The 18,211-nt window shown below is 42.0% G+C and overlaps 1 protein-coding gene across 1 annotated transcript in view; it reads right to left on the bottom strand.

Moving 5' to 3' along the window:
• DNAJB14 (DnaJ heat shock protein family (Hsp40) member B14) overlaps positions 1 to 13,021 on the bottom strand; it is a 31,271-nt gene extending 18,250 nt beyond the window's left edge. Inside the window, exons 1-2 of the mRNA XM_060247003.1 lie at positions 12,500 to 13,021; positions 1,849 to 2,023 (exon numbers count right to left, since the gene is read on the bottom strand). Coding sequence (XP_060102986.1) covers positions 1,849 to 2,023; positions 12,500 to 12,632 — 308 coding nt within the window. The 5' untranslated portion in view covers positions 12,633 to 13,021. The remainder of the gene's footprint in view (positions 1 to 1,848; positions 2,024 to 12,499) is intronic.
• Between the last annotated feature and the right edge of the window lie 5,190 nt (positions 13,022 to 18,211).

Genomic DNA, 18,211 nt, shown 5'->3' with positions numbered 1-18,211 from the left:
TTGTGGATCAAAAACTGGCTGATTAATAGGAAGCAGAGAGTGAGTATAAATGGTCAGTCTTCAGAGTGGAGGACGGTAAGCAGTGGGGTGCTGCAGGGCTCGGTACTGGGTACCATGCTCTTTAACTTGTTCATAAATGATTTGGAGTTGCGAGTGAGCAATGAAGTGGCCAAGTTTGCGGATGACACTAAATTGTTCAGGGTGGTGAGAACCAGAGATGATTGTGAGGCACTCCAAAGGGATCTGTTGAGGCTGGGTGAGTGGGCGTGAATGTGGCAGATAAGGTTCAATGTGGCCAAGTGCAAAGTAATGCACATTGGGGCCCAGAATCCCAGCTACAAATACAAGTTGATGGGGTGTGAACTGGCAGAGACTGACCAAGAGAGAGATCTTGGGGTCGTGGTAGATAACTCACTGAAAATGTCAAGACAGTGTGCGATTGCAATAAAAACGGCCAACGCCATGCTGGGAATTTTTAGGAAGGGAATTGATAATAAATCAGCCAGCATCATAATGCCCCTGTATAAATTGATGGTGCAGTCTCATTTGGAGTATTGTGTGCAGTTCTGGTCGCCGCACCTCAAAAAGGATATGATAGCATTGGAGAAAGTCCAGAAAAGGGCAACTAGAATGATTAAAGGATTGGAGCACTTTCCCTATGAAGAAAGGCTGAAACGCTTGGGGCTCTTTAGCTTGGAGAAACGTCGCCTGCGGGGTGACATGATAGAGGTTTACAAGATAATGCATGGGATGGAGAAAGTAGAGAAAGAAGTACTTTTCTCCCTTTCTCACAATACAAGAACTCGTGGGCATTCGATGAAATTGCTGAGCAGTCGTGTTAAAACAGATAAAAGGAAGTACTTCTTCACCCAAAGGGTGATTAACATGTGGAATTCACTGCCACGGGAGGTGGTGGGGGCTACAAGCATAGCCAGCTTCAAGAGGGGATTGGATAAAAATATGGAGCAGAGGTCCATCAGTGGCTATTAGCCACAGTGTGTGTGTATATAATTTTTTTTTTTTGCCAATGTGTGACACAGAGTGTTGGACTGGATGGGCCATTGGCCTGACCCAACATGGCTTCTCTTATGTTCTTATGAACAGAGTTAAACCCCTCCAGGTATTGGGAAAATGAGGTCAGTGGCACGTGCTAGGGGGAGAGTTTGAGCAGTCTATGGGGCTCAAATGCTTTGGAGGGCATGGTGGAATAGGGCTTGCAAGTCAAAGCAGCACTGTTCTGCCACACTAACAATTAGGTATTTTTCCCTGTCCTATTGCAATTATAATCCTATAATCTAATTGCATACAAAGTTGTGAACACAGTACATGCAAATGACCAATACTAGCATGAAATCAGAAGAGCTAGAGAAACTGACAAATGCACAAATTTCATATATATACACACATATGTGCAAGTTTACACCCACATTCACACTATTAAATTTAAAATTCTATTAAATTTAAGAATGTTGAAACTTCAACAAATGACATAGCCTCTGTTTAATCACTTTTTTCCTTCTTAGCCATCTATTTCAGTTATTCTGAAAAATTGCTATTACCAAGGGATGTTGTCAAACAAAAAGCAATGGGTTCAACTCGAAGAAATTTCTAGTATGGCATCCACAAGACTAGCTCTCATACCAAAACATTTCACTTGCAGCAGTATCACCCCCAAAGGGCTGGCTTAACGTAGTTTCAAAGGAATCACAAGAAAATCTGAACTAAAGCTCTGTTCTTAAAGCACACAAATCACATTTGAGTGGGTACTTCTTTATGTCTCCTCACCTGGGCTCTCAGGCAAAAACATTTGTCCTACCAAAAGAATGAGCAGTTTAGTTAAATCAATACCTCTGTACGCCTTCTACTTGATCTTTGGTGTAAGTCTTCCCACTTTCACCAGCAGTGAATGCATTGCTGTCCTTCATGCCATTTGGTTTACTCTGATCACTGCCACTTGCTGGCTTTCGACAATAAGCGCCACTCCCAGCAGAACTCCCATTTTTCACAATTGCTTCCAACAATACTGCAGAGAAAAAGGCACAATTTACATATTCATAATGACTCCAAAAGGATAGCCAATAGTAGTATGTTGCAGTAAAATAAAAGCCTAGTAGCAATTCAAATACTTAACACACATATTTAATCTTATAAGAAAATTATTTTTATTCTCGTTTATAAAAAATAAAGCAGAAACTGATACTGGAATCAAGATTGTTAGTCTTTGGGGTGCCACTAGACTATTTGCTATGGAAAAGTAACATGAAATATCCTAATAATAAAATAATGTTTTTATATACCATTTCACAGCTGCAAATTTTTTTCACCTGGGAAAGCACATGTACCATCCACACATGAAAGCTGTAACTATACAGCTTGCAGTAATTTCCTCAGGAAAACTACAGTTTGCAGTAATTTCCTCACATTTGGCCTACTTTAAGGTTTCTCTTCACCTAGAAAAAAGTAATGCCTGTGACAGACCTTATTCCCAGTTTCCAGTACCATTATCCTTAGTGATCAAAGTATAGAAACTACTATAGGGAATGTACAGATAAGAAACCATCTCTTCAATATACATACTATTATTTAAACTCAGTTTCACTCTGTTGTTTAGAACAAACCCATTCAAGCATTTCCATAATACTACTAAGAAATTATCAAGATGATTATAATGAATGACTGTTGATATAACTCCATTTGAGAAATCCTGCTGAGTTCATCTAAACTGGGCTTTCCTCAAATGGAGAGGATCTACAATTGCCCATACATGAGCCTTCTCTGTTTTTGCCCCAGCCTTGTGGAATGAGTTGCCTGAGGAGGCCAGAAAAACTCACAAACTTCAAGCATTCAGCAAATGATATAAAACAGAATTGTTTAAGAGGGAATTTTTAAATAAAGAGTTGTATTATAATGGAATAGTTCAGGAGGGTAATGGGACTGTGGGTTATACTGTTGAATCAACGTATCTAATTCTCAAAATGACAGAATCTTAAATCCTGAGATCAGAGCAACAAATACCCAACATTACGTTTTATGCTACACATGCCTGGTCCAACATAATTACATTTATATCAGATCCATCCCTCATAACAAATGAGTTTGACACCTCTGGCATAGTAATTAGAGTGTTTCAGATGATGATCTGTGAATCCCCACTCTGCCGGGGTAGCTTACTCGGTGACCTTGGGCCTGTGACAAATTTGCAACCCAATTTACCTGATAGGACTGTTGTGAAGAAAAAATGGAAGAGAGGAGAATGATGTAAGTGCTTTGAGTCCTCATTGTGGAGAAAGACGACATATAAATGAAATAATAAATATAGCTGAAGATGGGGGACAGATAAAAGGTAGGTTGGTTAGTGGGAAGAAAGGAGAGAAGGAAGCAGGGAAAGTTGAGGATATGGGGGCTGCCGGGAGAAAGGAAAGAGGAAATAGTGTGAGGAAGGGATTACTGGGGAAAATGAGTTTCTCATACCCGTCCTTATAGATTCCCCACCACACAACTGGACCTGGCCCAGCAGCCAGCACTGCACAACTGGACCACAGTTTTCCTAGATAAGAGGCTGCCAGGGGAGGGAATACTGAGGACAGGGAGACATAAAAGATGGTAGGTGGTAGGGAGAAAAGCAGGAAAAGGCTATGACAGCTTTCAGAACAGGGAAAGAGGAAATAGTGGTAAGGGGGGGAATGATGCCCCCCTCAGTGGCTTGTGTATTATCTCTTTGCTGTACATATTTCCCTCCTCTTTATGCAATAGTTTATGTTTTAACATAGCTTTTGTTTTGTTTTGTTTCAAGTTTCTGAAATTCTACTCCAATTGCATTGCTTATTAGACATCACATCCTATTTTGAGTGCATTGACTTACACTATGTAATCCACCTTGGTTTCAAAGAGAAAGATTGTCTATAAAGAAAATAAAAACTGACAATAGAATTAAGCTGTGCCCAGTGAAAAAAGCACATGTGTCCAGAGTATTGAAATAGATTCCATCATGAAAAGGAGAAAAGGCTGATGGATTAAGATGTGTCAACTTTCTGCCCTTTCTCTGTTCTTTAATACCGACTGTGCATCCCATTAGCAACGTTAGCAAGGCAAAGGTATCAGGTTTGTAGGAATTTCATTAAGTTGCAAGAGTTCCACTAGTAATATGGTTAAGACAAGATTTATGTCATAATAAGATGTAGGGGCATTAGTTCAGGCTAGACTACATTGGAAGTACGTCCAACAACTCCAAAATTGGACTCTTTTGGAATACATGCTTCATCTGTTGAAAAAATTGGGACAATTGGCATATGTGTTCTTTGTAATTATTTACATATGACAATAAAATCAGTGGCTGTTGTACTTTATATGAGAAAGGTGATCCGTAACCTCTAGCAAGATTTCAAAGAACATATGTAAAAAAGAAAAACAAAAGACACAAATGAATATATTACATTAAAGTTCACTGGGACATTTAGAGTAGCATTGTTTTCCTCCAGGAACAATTTTGCAATATTGTGTTGATCTACACTGAGGTTCCTCTGCTTTTTTGCACAAAGATAATATAAGCAGAACAGCTCATTCCTATACCCTGAATGCTGACACATAACTGATGCTGGTTTAGTGCCAGTGTAGCTAGCTTTCATTCTATACTCCAGAGGTCCCCAACCTTTTTGAGCCAGTGGGCATCTTTCAAATGCTAACACAGGGTGGTGGGCACAACAACAAAATGGCTGCTGCAGGAGGCAAAGCCAGTCACAGAATAGCTCCCATAGGAGGTGGAGCAGGGGAGAAGAGGGGCAGTTTTAAAAAGTACAGTGAGAAAGAGGAACAACAGAGAATAAAACCAACACTGGCGTGGCAGCTTCAGCTGAAACATTATTTCATCTGCAAAGCTATCTGCTGGACAACAGCTGCATATTGTCCCACCCACTTTCAACACCAAGAAAGGTGCTGGCAGGCACCATGGCATCCACGGGCACCACACTAGGGACCCCTGCTATACCCTCTCAAGAGATAAATGAAATGCCAGAATAGCCTCAACTTCAAGAAGCTGACAACACAGCAATCAAACTGGAGTTCACACTGACACTAACTCACCTGTCATTCCTACCAATGATGCTCCAGAGTCAGCAGTATCGAAGCTGCCTGCCAATGCATTGTGATGCTGCCACATCTCCCTGATGCCACCATGTTTCTGCACAACCATGGAAGGAAAACACACAGCACAGCACTGTCCATCATAGGGAAGACTGTGGCATACTCACTAAGAGCCTGCAAAGAAGGACCTGAACCTCCATCTACAAACACATACCTTTGTGACAGGGTGACCCACAGGGAAGGAAGCAAAACTACACTACTCATAACACTCAGACACTTCCATAGCATATTTGGCTAAGGAAATTCCCAAAGAAAGCCCATGATTTCTCCTGGGAAAGCAGAAGGACAATGTGTCAAAGACTGGTCTTCTGCGAGGCAACAAAGACAGATATACAAGGAAATATACAAAATAACACACACCTGGATATTGAAAAAAACATCTCTCACATAACTTACTCAGGAAAGCACTCATGTGAGAGAGTGTGGGGCTTGGATCCTAACAAGGGGCACACTGGCAATAATCTGTCGGTAGCAAAACAGGCAAGAGTAGAATCTACATGTCACACACCTAAATGGCATCCCTTTGAACACATACCTAACTGGGCACACAGGAGAAAGGCACATCATGGGGCATTTGGAATCCTCCATTTGCTCTGGAATCACAACCAGTCATCTAGACAGAAAGGCATAGCACTGTGGGTTTTATACCACTCCATGATCGAAGAGGAATTATGCTGATGTATCTACAGCTCCATTTTTCTGCATGTTACAATGACATTAGGGTTAGCTGCCATCCTAAATAGTTTACAGATGAATCTTAGATGCTACTAGAGACTGACAGGGTTTCAATAGAATTAAAAGTCTATTATGGAGAAGGTGGCTTGTCAGAAGGTGCAAAACACAGCATGCAACTTGGGTTGCCAACCTTTTTTAGCAGTCCCGACATATGTGCCTTTAAGAATGGCTTTATCTAGAAACATCAGCTAGTCATTAGGCTTATTTCTATGCCTTAATAAGATTCATCAGCAGATTTTTATAAAGTTGTCATAAAGACCAACAAGCAAACTATTTAAAAACAAATCAGTTTATTGGCAATCCTAACCTAGCACAAAGGCTGTCAAGTAGGGATGGGCATGAACCAGAAAAATGTGGTTCTTGTCAGAACCACAAACCAAATCAGGAGGTTTGTTCACAAACTGAGTTGGTTCATGGCCCTGCAAACCCCATTGAAAGGGACTGCAGTCCCTTAAACGGGTTTGCAGAAAGCCTGAAAAACAGCTTAGTGATGGTGAGATGCTCCCTGCTGTTCAGCTGCTTCAGCAGCAGTTTAAAGGGACCTCTGCTTTCTGTTCTATCCATTAACTGCTTTAAAAGTTTGTGGAAGTTCTTAACTGCAGACCTGCCAGAACAGTAAACATGGCAGAATTTGTGATGAATTCTGCTTCATGGTTCAGTTTATGCCCATCCCTAATGTCAAGTCAAGTAGCAGATCTTAATTCCCATCAATCTGAACAACTCTCATTATTGGTAATAGCATTTATTTGCAAACATGTCTTCTGTCACCTCAGAAACAAAGGGGAAAAATCATTACAGAGTTCAGGAAGGACATCATCCCACCCCCATTCCAGAATATGTCAAGCAATTCTAATAAATGAGGGAATTTGTATATTATGACATAAAAGATCTACAACATAATTTCACTGCAAACTTGACTTCTCACCGTAGCATTCAATATGCTTCCAGTATATTCCAGTGCTTAATGGCATGGAATGAATGAATATCCTCCACTGTACTGAAAAATCAGAAATGAGCAACAGTGTACATAATGAATTCTATGAATCTACACATCAAAGCTTCACACCTTTGCAACCCTCAAAATAGGCTAGATATGGCTATAGCCATGGTACTAGTAGGCCAAAGAAAACAAACCAAAACAGTTGGAGGTTCTCAAACTGTTAAAGAAAAAATTAAAAACAAATTGGGTTTGCTGGAAACAGGAATCTCTCCTACAGGAGCATGAACATCAACAGAAAAATGAGAGAACCAGGTCTCCACTAAGCTTCTCCAGTGCGGTACCTGTGAGTACTATGGCACCTGCGTCCACTTCCCCTGTTGCTTGCCACATCCTTCAGAAAAGCAGGTAGGGCCATTGTGAAAGGTCAGTCAGCTGCATACAAATATTGTGGTTTTTCATCTAGATCCTCCCCACGGGTCACTGGAGAAGGATCCAAAAATCATATAATCAGGACCCACAGATCAACTGCAAGGTGGCAGAGGCTAAAGAGCACCCCTTTATCTATCCCCACTGGTCATGTTCTTCTGTGTGCTTCCTATCTCCCATTGGGCTTCTTCTGTGTTTATATTCTTTCCTTGTGTGTGTTTGTATGTCTGTGGCAACCATTTTGTAGTGCTCAGTTGCAAGGACACAAAACCCGCATGAAACATAATGACAGCTCTATAACTGCACAGGTTCCATATATTACTGGTCAACCAACTGATGTACCAGTCAGTCACACATTTCTGGCTTAAAAGAGTAGAAGCAGTAGGAAAATTGGAAAATGTTGGCGAACACAAACAAAATTCCTGTGAAATCTTTTTTTCTGGGATGAATGGAATGCTATTAAGACAAGGTTTTAATCATCCAGAATGAAAATTTTAAGGCAAGACAGTCTACTACATTAATGATAATTCCTGTGTTTGCTTGTTTATTTATTTCATTTATAACCCACTTTCTCCCACAATGGAGCTTTACATTGTTCCCCTCTTCTCCCTTTTTGCTTTCTATCTACACAATGTATTTTCACCAATGCAATTACTGTTTAAATGTGAATAATTCAGGCAACAATTAATATGGTTTAATGTGTTTGATGATAATACAGTAAGAGCTTACTGCTTTAATATTACAGAGCTTGACCTGATGTCCAAATATGCTAGTGCAGGGGTCCTCAAACTTTTTAAATAGGGGGCCAGTTCACTGTCCCTCAGACTGTTGGAGGGCCGGACTGCCGTTACTGTACAAGGCTGCGGGCCGTCAGTTCTCTGTCTTCTGCATCTCTCTCCCTTCCCCACACCACACACCCCGGCCTGGGAACTCACCTCACCTTGGTATCACCTCACACTCTGTCTCCGCCGCCTCAGCCCAGTGCCGGAAGTGTGCATTGCTAACGCGAGTTTAGGTCGAACGTCACTTCCGGTCTGATTCATAAACGTCCTCAGCGGGCTGCATCTGGCCCGCGGGCCGTAGTTTGAGGACCCCTGTGCTAGTGGCTCTATTAAGACCACATTAAACACTTTGTGTATGGATAATATTTTCTTTTGTTAACTACATGTGTTTAATTTCAACTTTGATTTTTTTCTAATATCTCAGGATAGCAAAAATGAACATGCCTATGTTAAGGACACACAGCATGCAGCAATTTACAGGACTTTCTCTAGTACTGGGCACATTCGAAGTTTTGCCTGCAGAAAACTAATTACTTTTAACTTCCATAAATATGCCAAACAGTACAATTTTATGCATTGAAGTGATATATTATGCATCTCATGTTGCTACAAGCAGAAGCATATAGGAAAGCAAGTAGTGCATATATTTTCATTTCCCAAAAAATGCTTTATTAATTCTTAGGTTCACTGTTTCTAAAAAAATTATCTCTTTATTAAGTGGAGAGCCAGTCTGGTATAATGTTTAAGTGCACAGACTCTTATCTGGGAGCACCGGGTTTGATTCCCCATTCCTCCACTTGCAGCTGCTGGAATGGCCTTGGGTCAGCCATAGCTTATCGCAGGAGGTGTCCTTGAAAGGACAGCTGTTGTGAGAGCCCTCTCAGCCCCACCTACCTCATGGGGTGTCTGTTGTGGGGGGGTTGAAGATATAGGAGATTGTATGCTGCTCTGAGTCTCTGACTCAGAGACAGGCAGGGTATAAATCTGCAATTCTTCTTCTTAATACTATTATTATTTAGATTTTTATATTGCTCTCCCCATGAAGTGGGCTACAACTAGTTAAAAGCAAATACATAACTTAAACTGTTAAAATGAAGAGCTATGCAGCAACAAGGTCCTGAATCCTAAGGCACCATAATTACAGGTTTTCTATCCCCAATTAGCAGGGGAGAGAGGAGGATTAAACATAATGTTGCTGTCCTCAACCTCTCTAGTAAAGGTTGAATATACTATGTGAGCATATTACACAGCAATGATTATTTCCCATCACTTTTTCAGCAAGTTAGAAATATACTCAGTGCAGTATGATTACCCTTATCTGCTGGCATATTGTTTTCTCCTATAAACAACATATTTGCTGTGTTTCTGATAGCTTCAGAGTGTTTTTCATTCTTCTATGTTTTTCAGTTATAAAAACCTAGATTTTCTATCCCAGTTGGGTTTTTTTAAGTGGCACACAGCAAAAAGGAATCAAAGCAAGGAGGTGACTGTCAGCCACCCAGCACAAGGGTCTCATTGAATTTATGCCTCAAAACGGTGTATCGTATACATATAAAAGAAATGTAGCTATCCAAAGTTGTGTCGTCTACAGTCCTTTTTATCCAACTGTGGCTGTTGATGTCATGTGAAAATACTGTTATGTAGTTGGGGCAGAAGTTGATTAAAGGTTAAGGAGGACTGGCCTAGCTAGTGAAAACTTTTCAAGGCAAGAGGCATTCAGAGGTGGCTTGCCATTGCCTGCCTCCACATCACAACACTGGTATTCCTTGGTGGTCTCCCATCCAAATACTAGCCAGAACTGACCCTGCTTAGCTTCTGAGATCTGACAAGCGGAGCTGTTGTTAATTCATGACCATAGTTGCTAGTCAAACAATCTAGCCTGAACACAATGTGTCTGAACAGTTTATGTGGGCTTTGACTTCTCAAAGCAATTTGTACCTTCATTTCATTACAGCATATTAATACACATGCCTTTTTAAATATTGCTCTTCCTTGAATATTTTGATATTACATTTGTATGTTCTGATAAAAACCATCTGTTACTGGGCTGAATTTAAAGTATTGGCTATCACATACAAAACCCTTCATGGGCTTGGACTTAAGAAGACCATCTCTGCCCCTGTGATACACCGTGTCAGCTTCACTCATCTGAGCAGAGCCTACTGCAGGTGTCAACCTGCAAATGGACAGAATGAACAAGTGTCTGTACATGTGCCTTCTGTACATGTTGTGGCCCCCACTTTATGGAATGGTCTGTCTGAGGTCACCAAAGCTCTCAAATTCCTGGCTTTCTGCAAACTGTGCAAAACTGAATTATTAAAGAGGGCTTGCTATGCTAATAATAGGTTGCTGGACAAAATGATCCACAAAGTTACTTGGATAAATTATTAGGGACTGCACTGTATTCTCTACTGCATATAGTTTACTGTAAGTTGGATCCTGCTATGCACTTTTGCTCCATTTAATGTATCATGCTAACAATTTGCTTTGCTTCAGGTCTGTTTTTATATTTCTGGTTGGTGTCTTTTTTCCCTCGTCCTCCTCCTCTGCACTAATTCTGGAACTGGCTCCAGTGCTGAGCTGTCCTTTTGCAGGATTCCCAAAGCGCTCCCTTGCTTACAATTCAAGAGCTTTGTCTGCCTGCCTTTTTTGCACTGTGTTTAATACAAAAGAGAGATCTGGTGACTGAGAGCCCAGGAGAGGCAAAACCCAGCCTCTGCTAGCATGCAAAGTACTCAGGGCAGTGGTACCCTAGGGAACTAGTAGGAAGCAGAGTCCTGGCTGGCCATAGAGATAGCTACAGGAACCAACAGAAGTTGGTTTGGAAAGTAGTCAGATGGCCTCACTTCAGCTCCTAGGACAACAAAGAGGGAGGGCACATTGCCTTTTTACTAGAGTGAAAAAGTCTTGTGATTTTGACCCTTTCCATAAAAGACAGAAACAAAACTGTTTAAACTAGCAAATAAATACAAACTTAACCAAAGTGCATAATTTATAAAAGTCACAGAGTCAAGCTTTTCTTGGTTGAATCCTGTGCATGGTTCCACCTAAGCATTTCTGCAGTCAGAAGGATGTCTGCTCACAGAGCATGCTTTTTCCACCTCCCTTCTCCTACTGTATTCAAAATGCTCTTTGAAATGCTATTCCTGGGGGACCAGGAACTACCAAGAACAGCATTTCAATGGGTATCTGGGCTGCTACAGGTGGGCAGAATTGTGACCTATACTGTGTGAGTGGAAGTACTTCTGTCTGGTGGATGCCAGTTTCTTTCCATCCTCTCCTCATCCCAAATTGCAGACTCATGAAGGAAGCTGCTAATCTTTACCAAAATGTTCTGTCCCTCCTTGGCCCAGCATAAAGTCTAAGAGAACAACCTGTGATCTGGGATGTCACTGGCTCAAATTTCACTGCAAAGTCCAATTCACAAGGTAGCCTTAATCTCTCTCAGCCCTCTCAATTTTCCATCTTAGAACACTAGCCGATGTGAAAGTGTGATACAAATGTAAAGTTATTAAATAAATTTATGATGAAACATTCCCCCAGAAGTAACAAAATCTGAATCAAAGTCAAATTGCATTTGTACAGATGTGCCCCAAATTCAATGTCTAAAATTTCAATAAGTATAATTTACATCTTACCACAAGGACTACAGCTTTTCTGCATTTAGGTGTTAAAAATAAAAAAAACTAAAGCTACAGAACAGTTGTCCCAAGATATCTACTCAAAGTTCATATCTACAATAAAGCATCTTGCAGGGGTACTAATTAGTGCTACCACAATTAAACAGCAACATATTTCATTAAGAGCAAAGAAACCTGTTGTAACAAAGGGATGAAGCCCTGGAGTAGGAAGACTCAACCCTGGTTTGAATTTGCACAAAGAAACAGTAATGCCAGCATACCTTACAGGGCTGATGTAGGCCATCGCAAGATAAACAAAGCGTTGAAAGCACATACTTTATTTAAATGTTAAGCACTATCACATTTACAGACTACAATAGTAGACTATCATAACACTGACAGTGCAATCCTATCCTAAACCCACTGATTTTAATGGAGGTAGTCTACAGTAACTCTGCATTGGATTGCACTGTCAGAGAATGTGGGTGACTGGTTCAAATTTCACTTCAGCCACAAACTCACTAATTGGCCTTTCACAAGTCATTCTCACTCGTTTACACTATGGAGATACGAGGACAGGCCTACCTTGCAGGGAAGGCTGTTCTAAGGATCATTTCCCAACCATTTCCCCAGAGAAGCAGCCATGTCAGGCCTGCCGCAGTCAAAGCAACCAAGCCCCCCCTGCACCACCATAACAGACTAATATTCTACCATAAAAAGGCGGCTGCCTTTAAGGTAACCCGAGGAGGCTCTCGGTTGTTTTGGCCCGAGCGCTCCGGTTATTATTATTCCTGCTGCGGCGGGCCTCCGGGACCGATCCTCCCGGGACGGCAGCGAGGGAAGGGCGCTCCTCTCACCTTTCGCGGTCTCGGTCGGGTAGAGCTTCTGGGCCTTGTTGAGGAAGCGCAGCGCCCGCTCCCTGTTGCCGGCCTCCAGGGCCTCTCGGGCGATGCCAATGCATTTCTCCGCTTCGTCGCGGTTCCCTTCCATGGGCTTCTCCTTCCTCCGCCTCCGCCCGCCGCAGCGCAGTGAGAAGGGGCCTGACGGGGCCAGAGCGGTGGGGCCAACCCGACGGGCGCCTCTGAGGGGACCGGGGGAGGACTCGCTCTCGCCTTGGCGGCTGCGGTGCCTCAGCTCTCCGTCTGCGGCTCACGCCGTGCCTTTCAGGCCGCGGCCATCGGCGTGGGCCCTTCGCCTCATTCTCCTCTTCCGTCCCCCGCCTTCGCGCGGGGTACCGACCTGAGAGCCGCCGCTGGAAACCCGGAGCCAGCAAGGCCCTCCGCCGCCACTCTCGCTTCCGGGGATAGACCGCAACCGGTTGCCGGGCTGGCTCTACGCATGCGCAGTAGGGCTCGGCTTTCCAGCAAAGCGCCGGCATCAAAAGGCGGCTGTCGACGGCTGCGCTCGATGACTGGGAGGAAAGCGATGCTTGGAAGCTGCAGAACAGGCAGTTTAGGCGATTGCCCCCCCTTTTTTTTTTACAAAATTAAACACACTTGTTAATTACAACAGTTGTACCCTATAGCCTAGCTGAAGCGTTTGCTCTTCCACCCACCAGCTTAATGCAACTGCCGGTACAGCTCTACTCTTCAGGCTGTATATAGATCCAAGTGGGCAGCCGTGTTGGTCTGAAGCAGTAGAACAAAGCAGGAGTCAAGTGCACATTTAAGACCAACAAAGTTTTATTCAGAACGTAAGCTTTCTTGGTCTCCAAGTTCAGATAGCCGGCTCCAGGTTGACTCAGCTTTCCATCCCTCCGAAGTCGGTAAACTGAGTACCCAGCTTGCTGGGGGAAAGTGTTGATGACTGGGGAAGGCAATGGCAAACCACCCCGTAATAAGTCTGCCGGGAAAACGTTGTGAAAGCAACGTCACCCCAGAGTCGAAAACGATTGGTGCTTGCACAGGGGACTACCTTTACCTTTATTTATATAATAGTGATTGACATTCTCACATTTTGACTTAGATCCCAGTAGGCAACCGTGTTGGTCTGAAGCAACAGAACAAAGCAGTAGACAAGTGTACCTTTAAGACCAAATACGAAAGCTTACATTCTAAATAAAATTTAGTTGGTCTTAAAGGTGCACTTGTTTACTGCACTGGAAATAGGAAAGCTTACATTCTAAATAAAACTTAGTTGGTCTTAAAGGTGCGCTTGTCTACATTTTGACTTTAGTTTTATTGCTTTCGCATGCTCATGCTACCCAGATTGCAGGTTTGCTCCATTTGTTAATTTTACTATTTTGTCATTGGATCTTAAATTTGTACCATTTTGCATTCTAAACCACTGCCTACCAATTTTATATAGCCCTGCACACTGTACCTGATTCGTCTGATGAAGTGTGCTTGGAGCACACGAAAGCTTACATTCTGAATAAAACTTTGTTGGTCTTAAAGGTAATTTTGACTCCTGCTTTGTTCTTCAGGCTGTATGTTCACTTGGGAGTACTTTACTCTCTACTGTATCCATTATAAAAATAAGGCAGGAAAGTCCAGCTGTTTAGAGTAACACATCGGAAGTCTAAAGCTAAACCCTTAATGCTGCAGGCTGAAGTTCTCCTTTGCAAGATCTTTTTCCCCACAGTATGATGGTGGCTCTTGTGGAACTTGAGTTTTTTCCTTCTTTGGTGTTTTTACAGGGATACAGAACTTAACGGGGATACTGGTTTCTTATCCCACTACATATGCTAAATTCATTCAGGCCTTACAACTGTATCCTTTTTTTTAAAAAAGCTTTTCAAAAGTTTATTAATTTGTACAATAATCAAAAGAGAAAACGGTGTCAAGATATGTCAGGCACTAAAAAAAACCCTAAGATAACATACTGCTGCAAATAAATACACTACAATAAATAAATAAATGCATATTATAAAAGTGCTGATGCCAAACAGGAAATCAAACATATGAAAAAACAATCCTCTCCCCTCCCCCCCAAACAAACAAACAAAAAATTATTCTCAAAAGGGTTCCTTGTCTCAAGGTGTCAAACATATATTTCATGGGAAAATAAAACTGAGAGATAAGGCCTATAAAAAAATGCAAGGAGGGTGAAAGAAATAGCTTAGAATTTGAACTAAAAAATTTCCACCCCTGTGCCAGAAAACAAAGACGTCAACATACGTACAAGAATTAGAAGAGGACTAAAGACATGCGGAAAGAGTTATAGGGAGGGATTTATTGGGAGTTAATATAGTCCACAAAAGGAAACCATTTAGCATAAAAGATGAGTCGGTATTCTGCAAATAGGAGTGAATTTTTTCCATTACAAAGTGATCCCATACTTTAGCGCACTGTTTCCCATTTGCAGGGTCAGAACCCGGGTCACAAGAAAAGCCAAAGATAGCCCTGTCCCCAGCAAAGCTTCCTTCCTTCCTTCCCCCATCTCTGTGTTGTGCAGAGAAAAGCTAGCCTTGAAGACTGACACCGGCTGCAAAGCCTGAGCTCCATTTGGCTTCCTTCCTTCCCCCGACTCTGTGTTGGGCAGAGAGGAGCTGGGCTGCCTCTCCTTCCCCTCTCCCAGTGTTTGAAAGAAAAGCTGGCGTCCACTACCACTTTAGATCCATGAAGTGTTCTTCAAGGTATGAGCTTTCATGTGCCTTGCAGTATGTTCTTTTGGGGAGATTTCCCAGGGAGGCCTGGGCAGCAAAGAAGGGATGTGTATTTTTTTAAGCTGGGAGGGGCGGGGAGTGGGCATTCCAGTAGCCATTTTTTTTTACCAAACGACCCCTGGGCAGAATTGTTGCTGGCTGGGGTAATCTGATGGTAAGGCTCCCCCCCTTCTTTTTCCATCTGCAAGGGGTGTGCTCTGTCTGTATTCTTGGTGCTGGGGGTGAAGCAACAGTGGGAGGGCTTCTAGTGCCCTGGCCCCACTGGTGAACATTCTGGTGCTTTTGGGGCATTGTATGAGAGAATTTTGGACTGGATGGTCTACTGGTCTGATCCAGCATGGCTTCTCTTATGTTCTTTCCCTTCCATTTCATTCTTTCCTTCCATTTTTACTGGATGAAACTTTCCTGTACATCATACTGTTGTTGCAGACCTAGGAGCTGTCAATGAAAAATTGGCACCTCCAGTTGCAGCCAGCTGGCCTTTCTATGAGATTTCTGTGTGAGTGTTAGAGGTGTGGGGCAGAAAGAGATTATTGCTATATATCTCAACAGCACTGGAAGTGATGGTACTATGAACTTGGCACCATTTTACTGGTCCTGCTTTTAACAGCTGTCTGACCCCAAAATTAAACTCTTCCTGTAGATATTAAGGATGAAAGAAGTTCACTGGCTAAATATCTGCACAACAGGTTGCTTTTAAAGGCATGGGAAACACAGCCAGTAAAAAGCTGCAAGCCCCTCATAAATATCCTTTTTGGGATAATTGCAGAAAAGCTTGTATGAACTTTATATAACTTGAAATTCATTAATTGCAGTACAATTCTCTACCTTTCACAGCAATTTCCCAGTGTTTCAGTCAAGGAAAAGTATGAAAAATAGCTATCAAAAGATTTTTGTGAAACCAAGCAAACAAGCTTGGTTGTAGCTTGAAGGGTTCCAGTAGTAACCCTTCAGTAGTAAGTGTAAAAATAACCAGGCCATGGGAAATAAAAGTTTGGGAAACCCTGCTTTAGCAAACCATGTGGTCAGTGAGGGGGTAGTTGATGCTTTCCAAAATGAGGCAATAGATTACATCTGTATTCTCACCAAGAAGGCTATACATCCTCTTTTAGTGAATTTATTGAAGTAGTCAATTAGAATAATGGTTGTAATGTAATGCAGTGGATTAGAATGCTATATTGGAATGCATTCCTTTGGTCTGGTAACAGAGGAAACATAACACAGCAGTACAAATCACCCCACCTCAAAGAAAAAAGATACCATCGGTTGCCTCCAACACCTGAGAGATGGATGGAGCCTGACAACAGGGTCCGATGATTGCTCTTAACATGCCATAACTAAGGATATTTACATATCTGCTGCCCATTCTTACATCTTTATTTGCTGCACTGTTTTCCTCTGGAATTAAATCTAACAATGATGACCTTATTTTATGTATTTTATTTTTGCCAATTTCTATTCACCCCTATCCTACAAACGGGCTCAGGGTGAAGTACAAGTGAACAATCACAATAAAACCAAAGCAATTAAACAAATAGTTCAAACAATTAACAATAGTTAAAATTGCTCGATTTCAGGCAGAAGACATCACAAAGTTGAACCAATGCCACATCAAAACGATGAAATACTTAGCTTGTTATTCCTATTTGCATGTTAAAACATTTCATTATGTTGCATGTTTGTATGCTGATTTGCTGTTCAACCTCTGCATTATGTGTATGTGTGCATGCATACAAAAGCTCACACCTTGAATAAAATTTTATTGGTCTTAAAAGGTGCCACTGCACTCAAACTTTGTTTTACTGCTTCAGACCAACACAATACCTACCAGGATCTATCTTTGGGGAGGGAGGGTGTTGTTTGCCGAGTGCATGGAAGTCATGACTGACTCCTGGCAACCCCTAGTGGGGCTGGGAGGCAAGAATGTTCAGTTTTGCTATCTGCTTTTGCATCATGGACCTAGTATTCCTTGGAGGTCTCCCCATCCAAGTACTTGCCAGATCGGGCCCTGCTTAGCTTCTGAGACTGGGCCTGCCTGGGTTATCCAGGTCAGAGCTGCAACATGCCTTTTTCTTCATACAGATGCCCTTCGTAATTACATAAGAGGTTCGCTAGTCCTGCAGGCAGCAGGGCCACACTCTAACTTTTGATGTCAGGACATATACTCAAACTGTAGAACACGGTTTTAAACGTAATAGTTCTACTGAGCTCTCAAACCCAGACTAAAACAAAGTTGAGCAGTCCAAAGGGGATTTCCAGATTTTATTTTATATATAGTCTCATTCTACTTTTTTCCCCTGGTGGTTATTCTCATGCTTTATATATCTGCCTTCACAGAAAATCTGTTAAGACCACAGAAACCAGCCCATTTACTCAACCCTTCCTCCCCAAATAGGGCAAGACGAATCAAATCACATTTTGAAAATTAGAAAACCAACTAAAGCAAAAGACACAAGCGACAAGTGACTATGGTTAAAATTTTGAGCATCTTAGTTAGACCAAAAAGGGTTTTGGAATTGTTGTCATCCATTGGAATACCATTAACTGGGATACCAACAGTACCTTTATTAAGTTTAATTTGAATGAGATTAGGAAGAGATCACTGTACTTAATAAAAAGTTACAGCAGAACCAGGCCAGCTCCTGTCTCCCCACCTCAAGGTCTTAAGACTCAGTTATGCAAAAAATAACTTTGTAAAAAAAAGAGAGAAAAATCCCACCTTGCCCTAAATCGGCCCAGGCTAGCCTGATTTCATCAGATCTCAGAAGCTAAGCAGGGGTGGCCCCAATACTCCCTCTAAGCTGTGAAGTCTTGTGAGCAAAATTTTCACTATGTGAACTACTGCATTTGCTCTGGGGCCATTTTTCCTGAGCTAAAGAAAAAAATGTGAGAGCCAGAAGCTGAAAAACTGAGCTAGCTCTCACTAATTCAGCTTAGAGGGTACACTGGTTGGCCCTGGCTA

Source organism: Heteronotia binoei, chromosome 9 (genome assembly GCF_032191835.1).
Source record: "Heteronotia binoei isolate CCM8104 ecotype False Entrance Well chromosome 9, APGP_CSIRO_Hbin_v1, whole genome shotgun sequence".
Lineage (NCBI taxonomy): Eukaryota > Metazoa > Chordata > Lepidosauria > Squamata > Gekkonidae > Heteronotia > Heteronotia binoei.
This window is presented reverse-complemented; position numbering and strand designations above follow the sequence as displayed.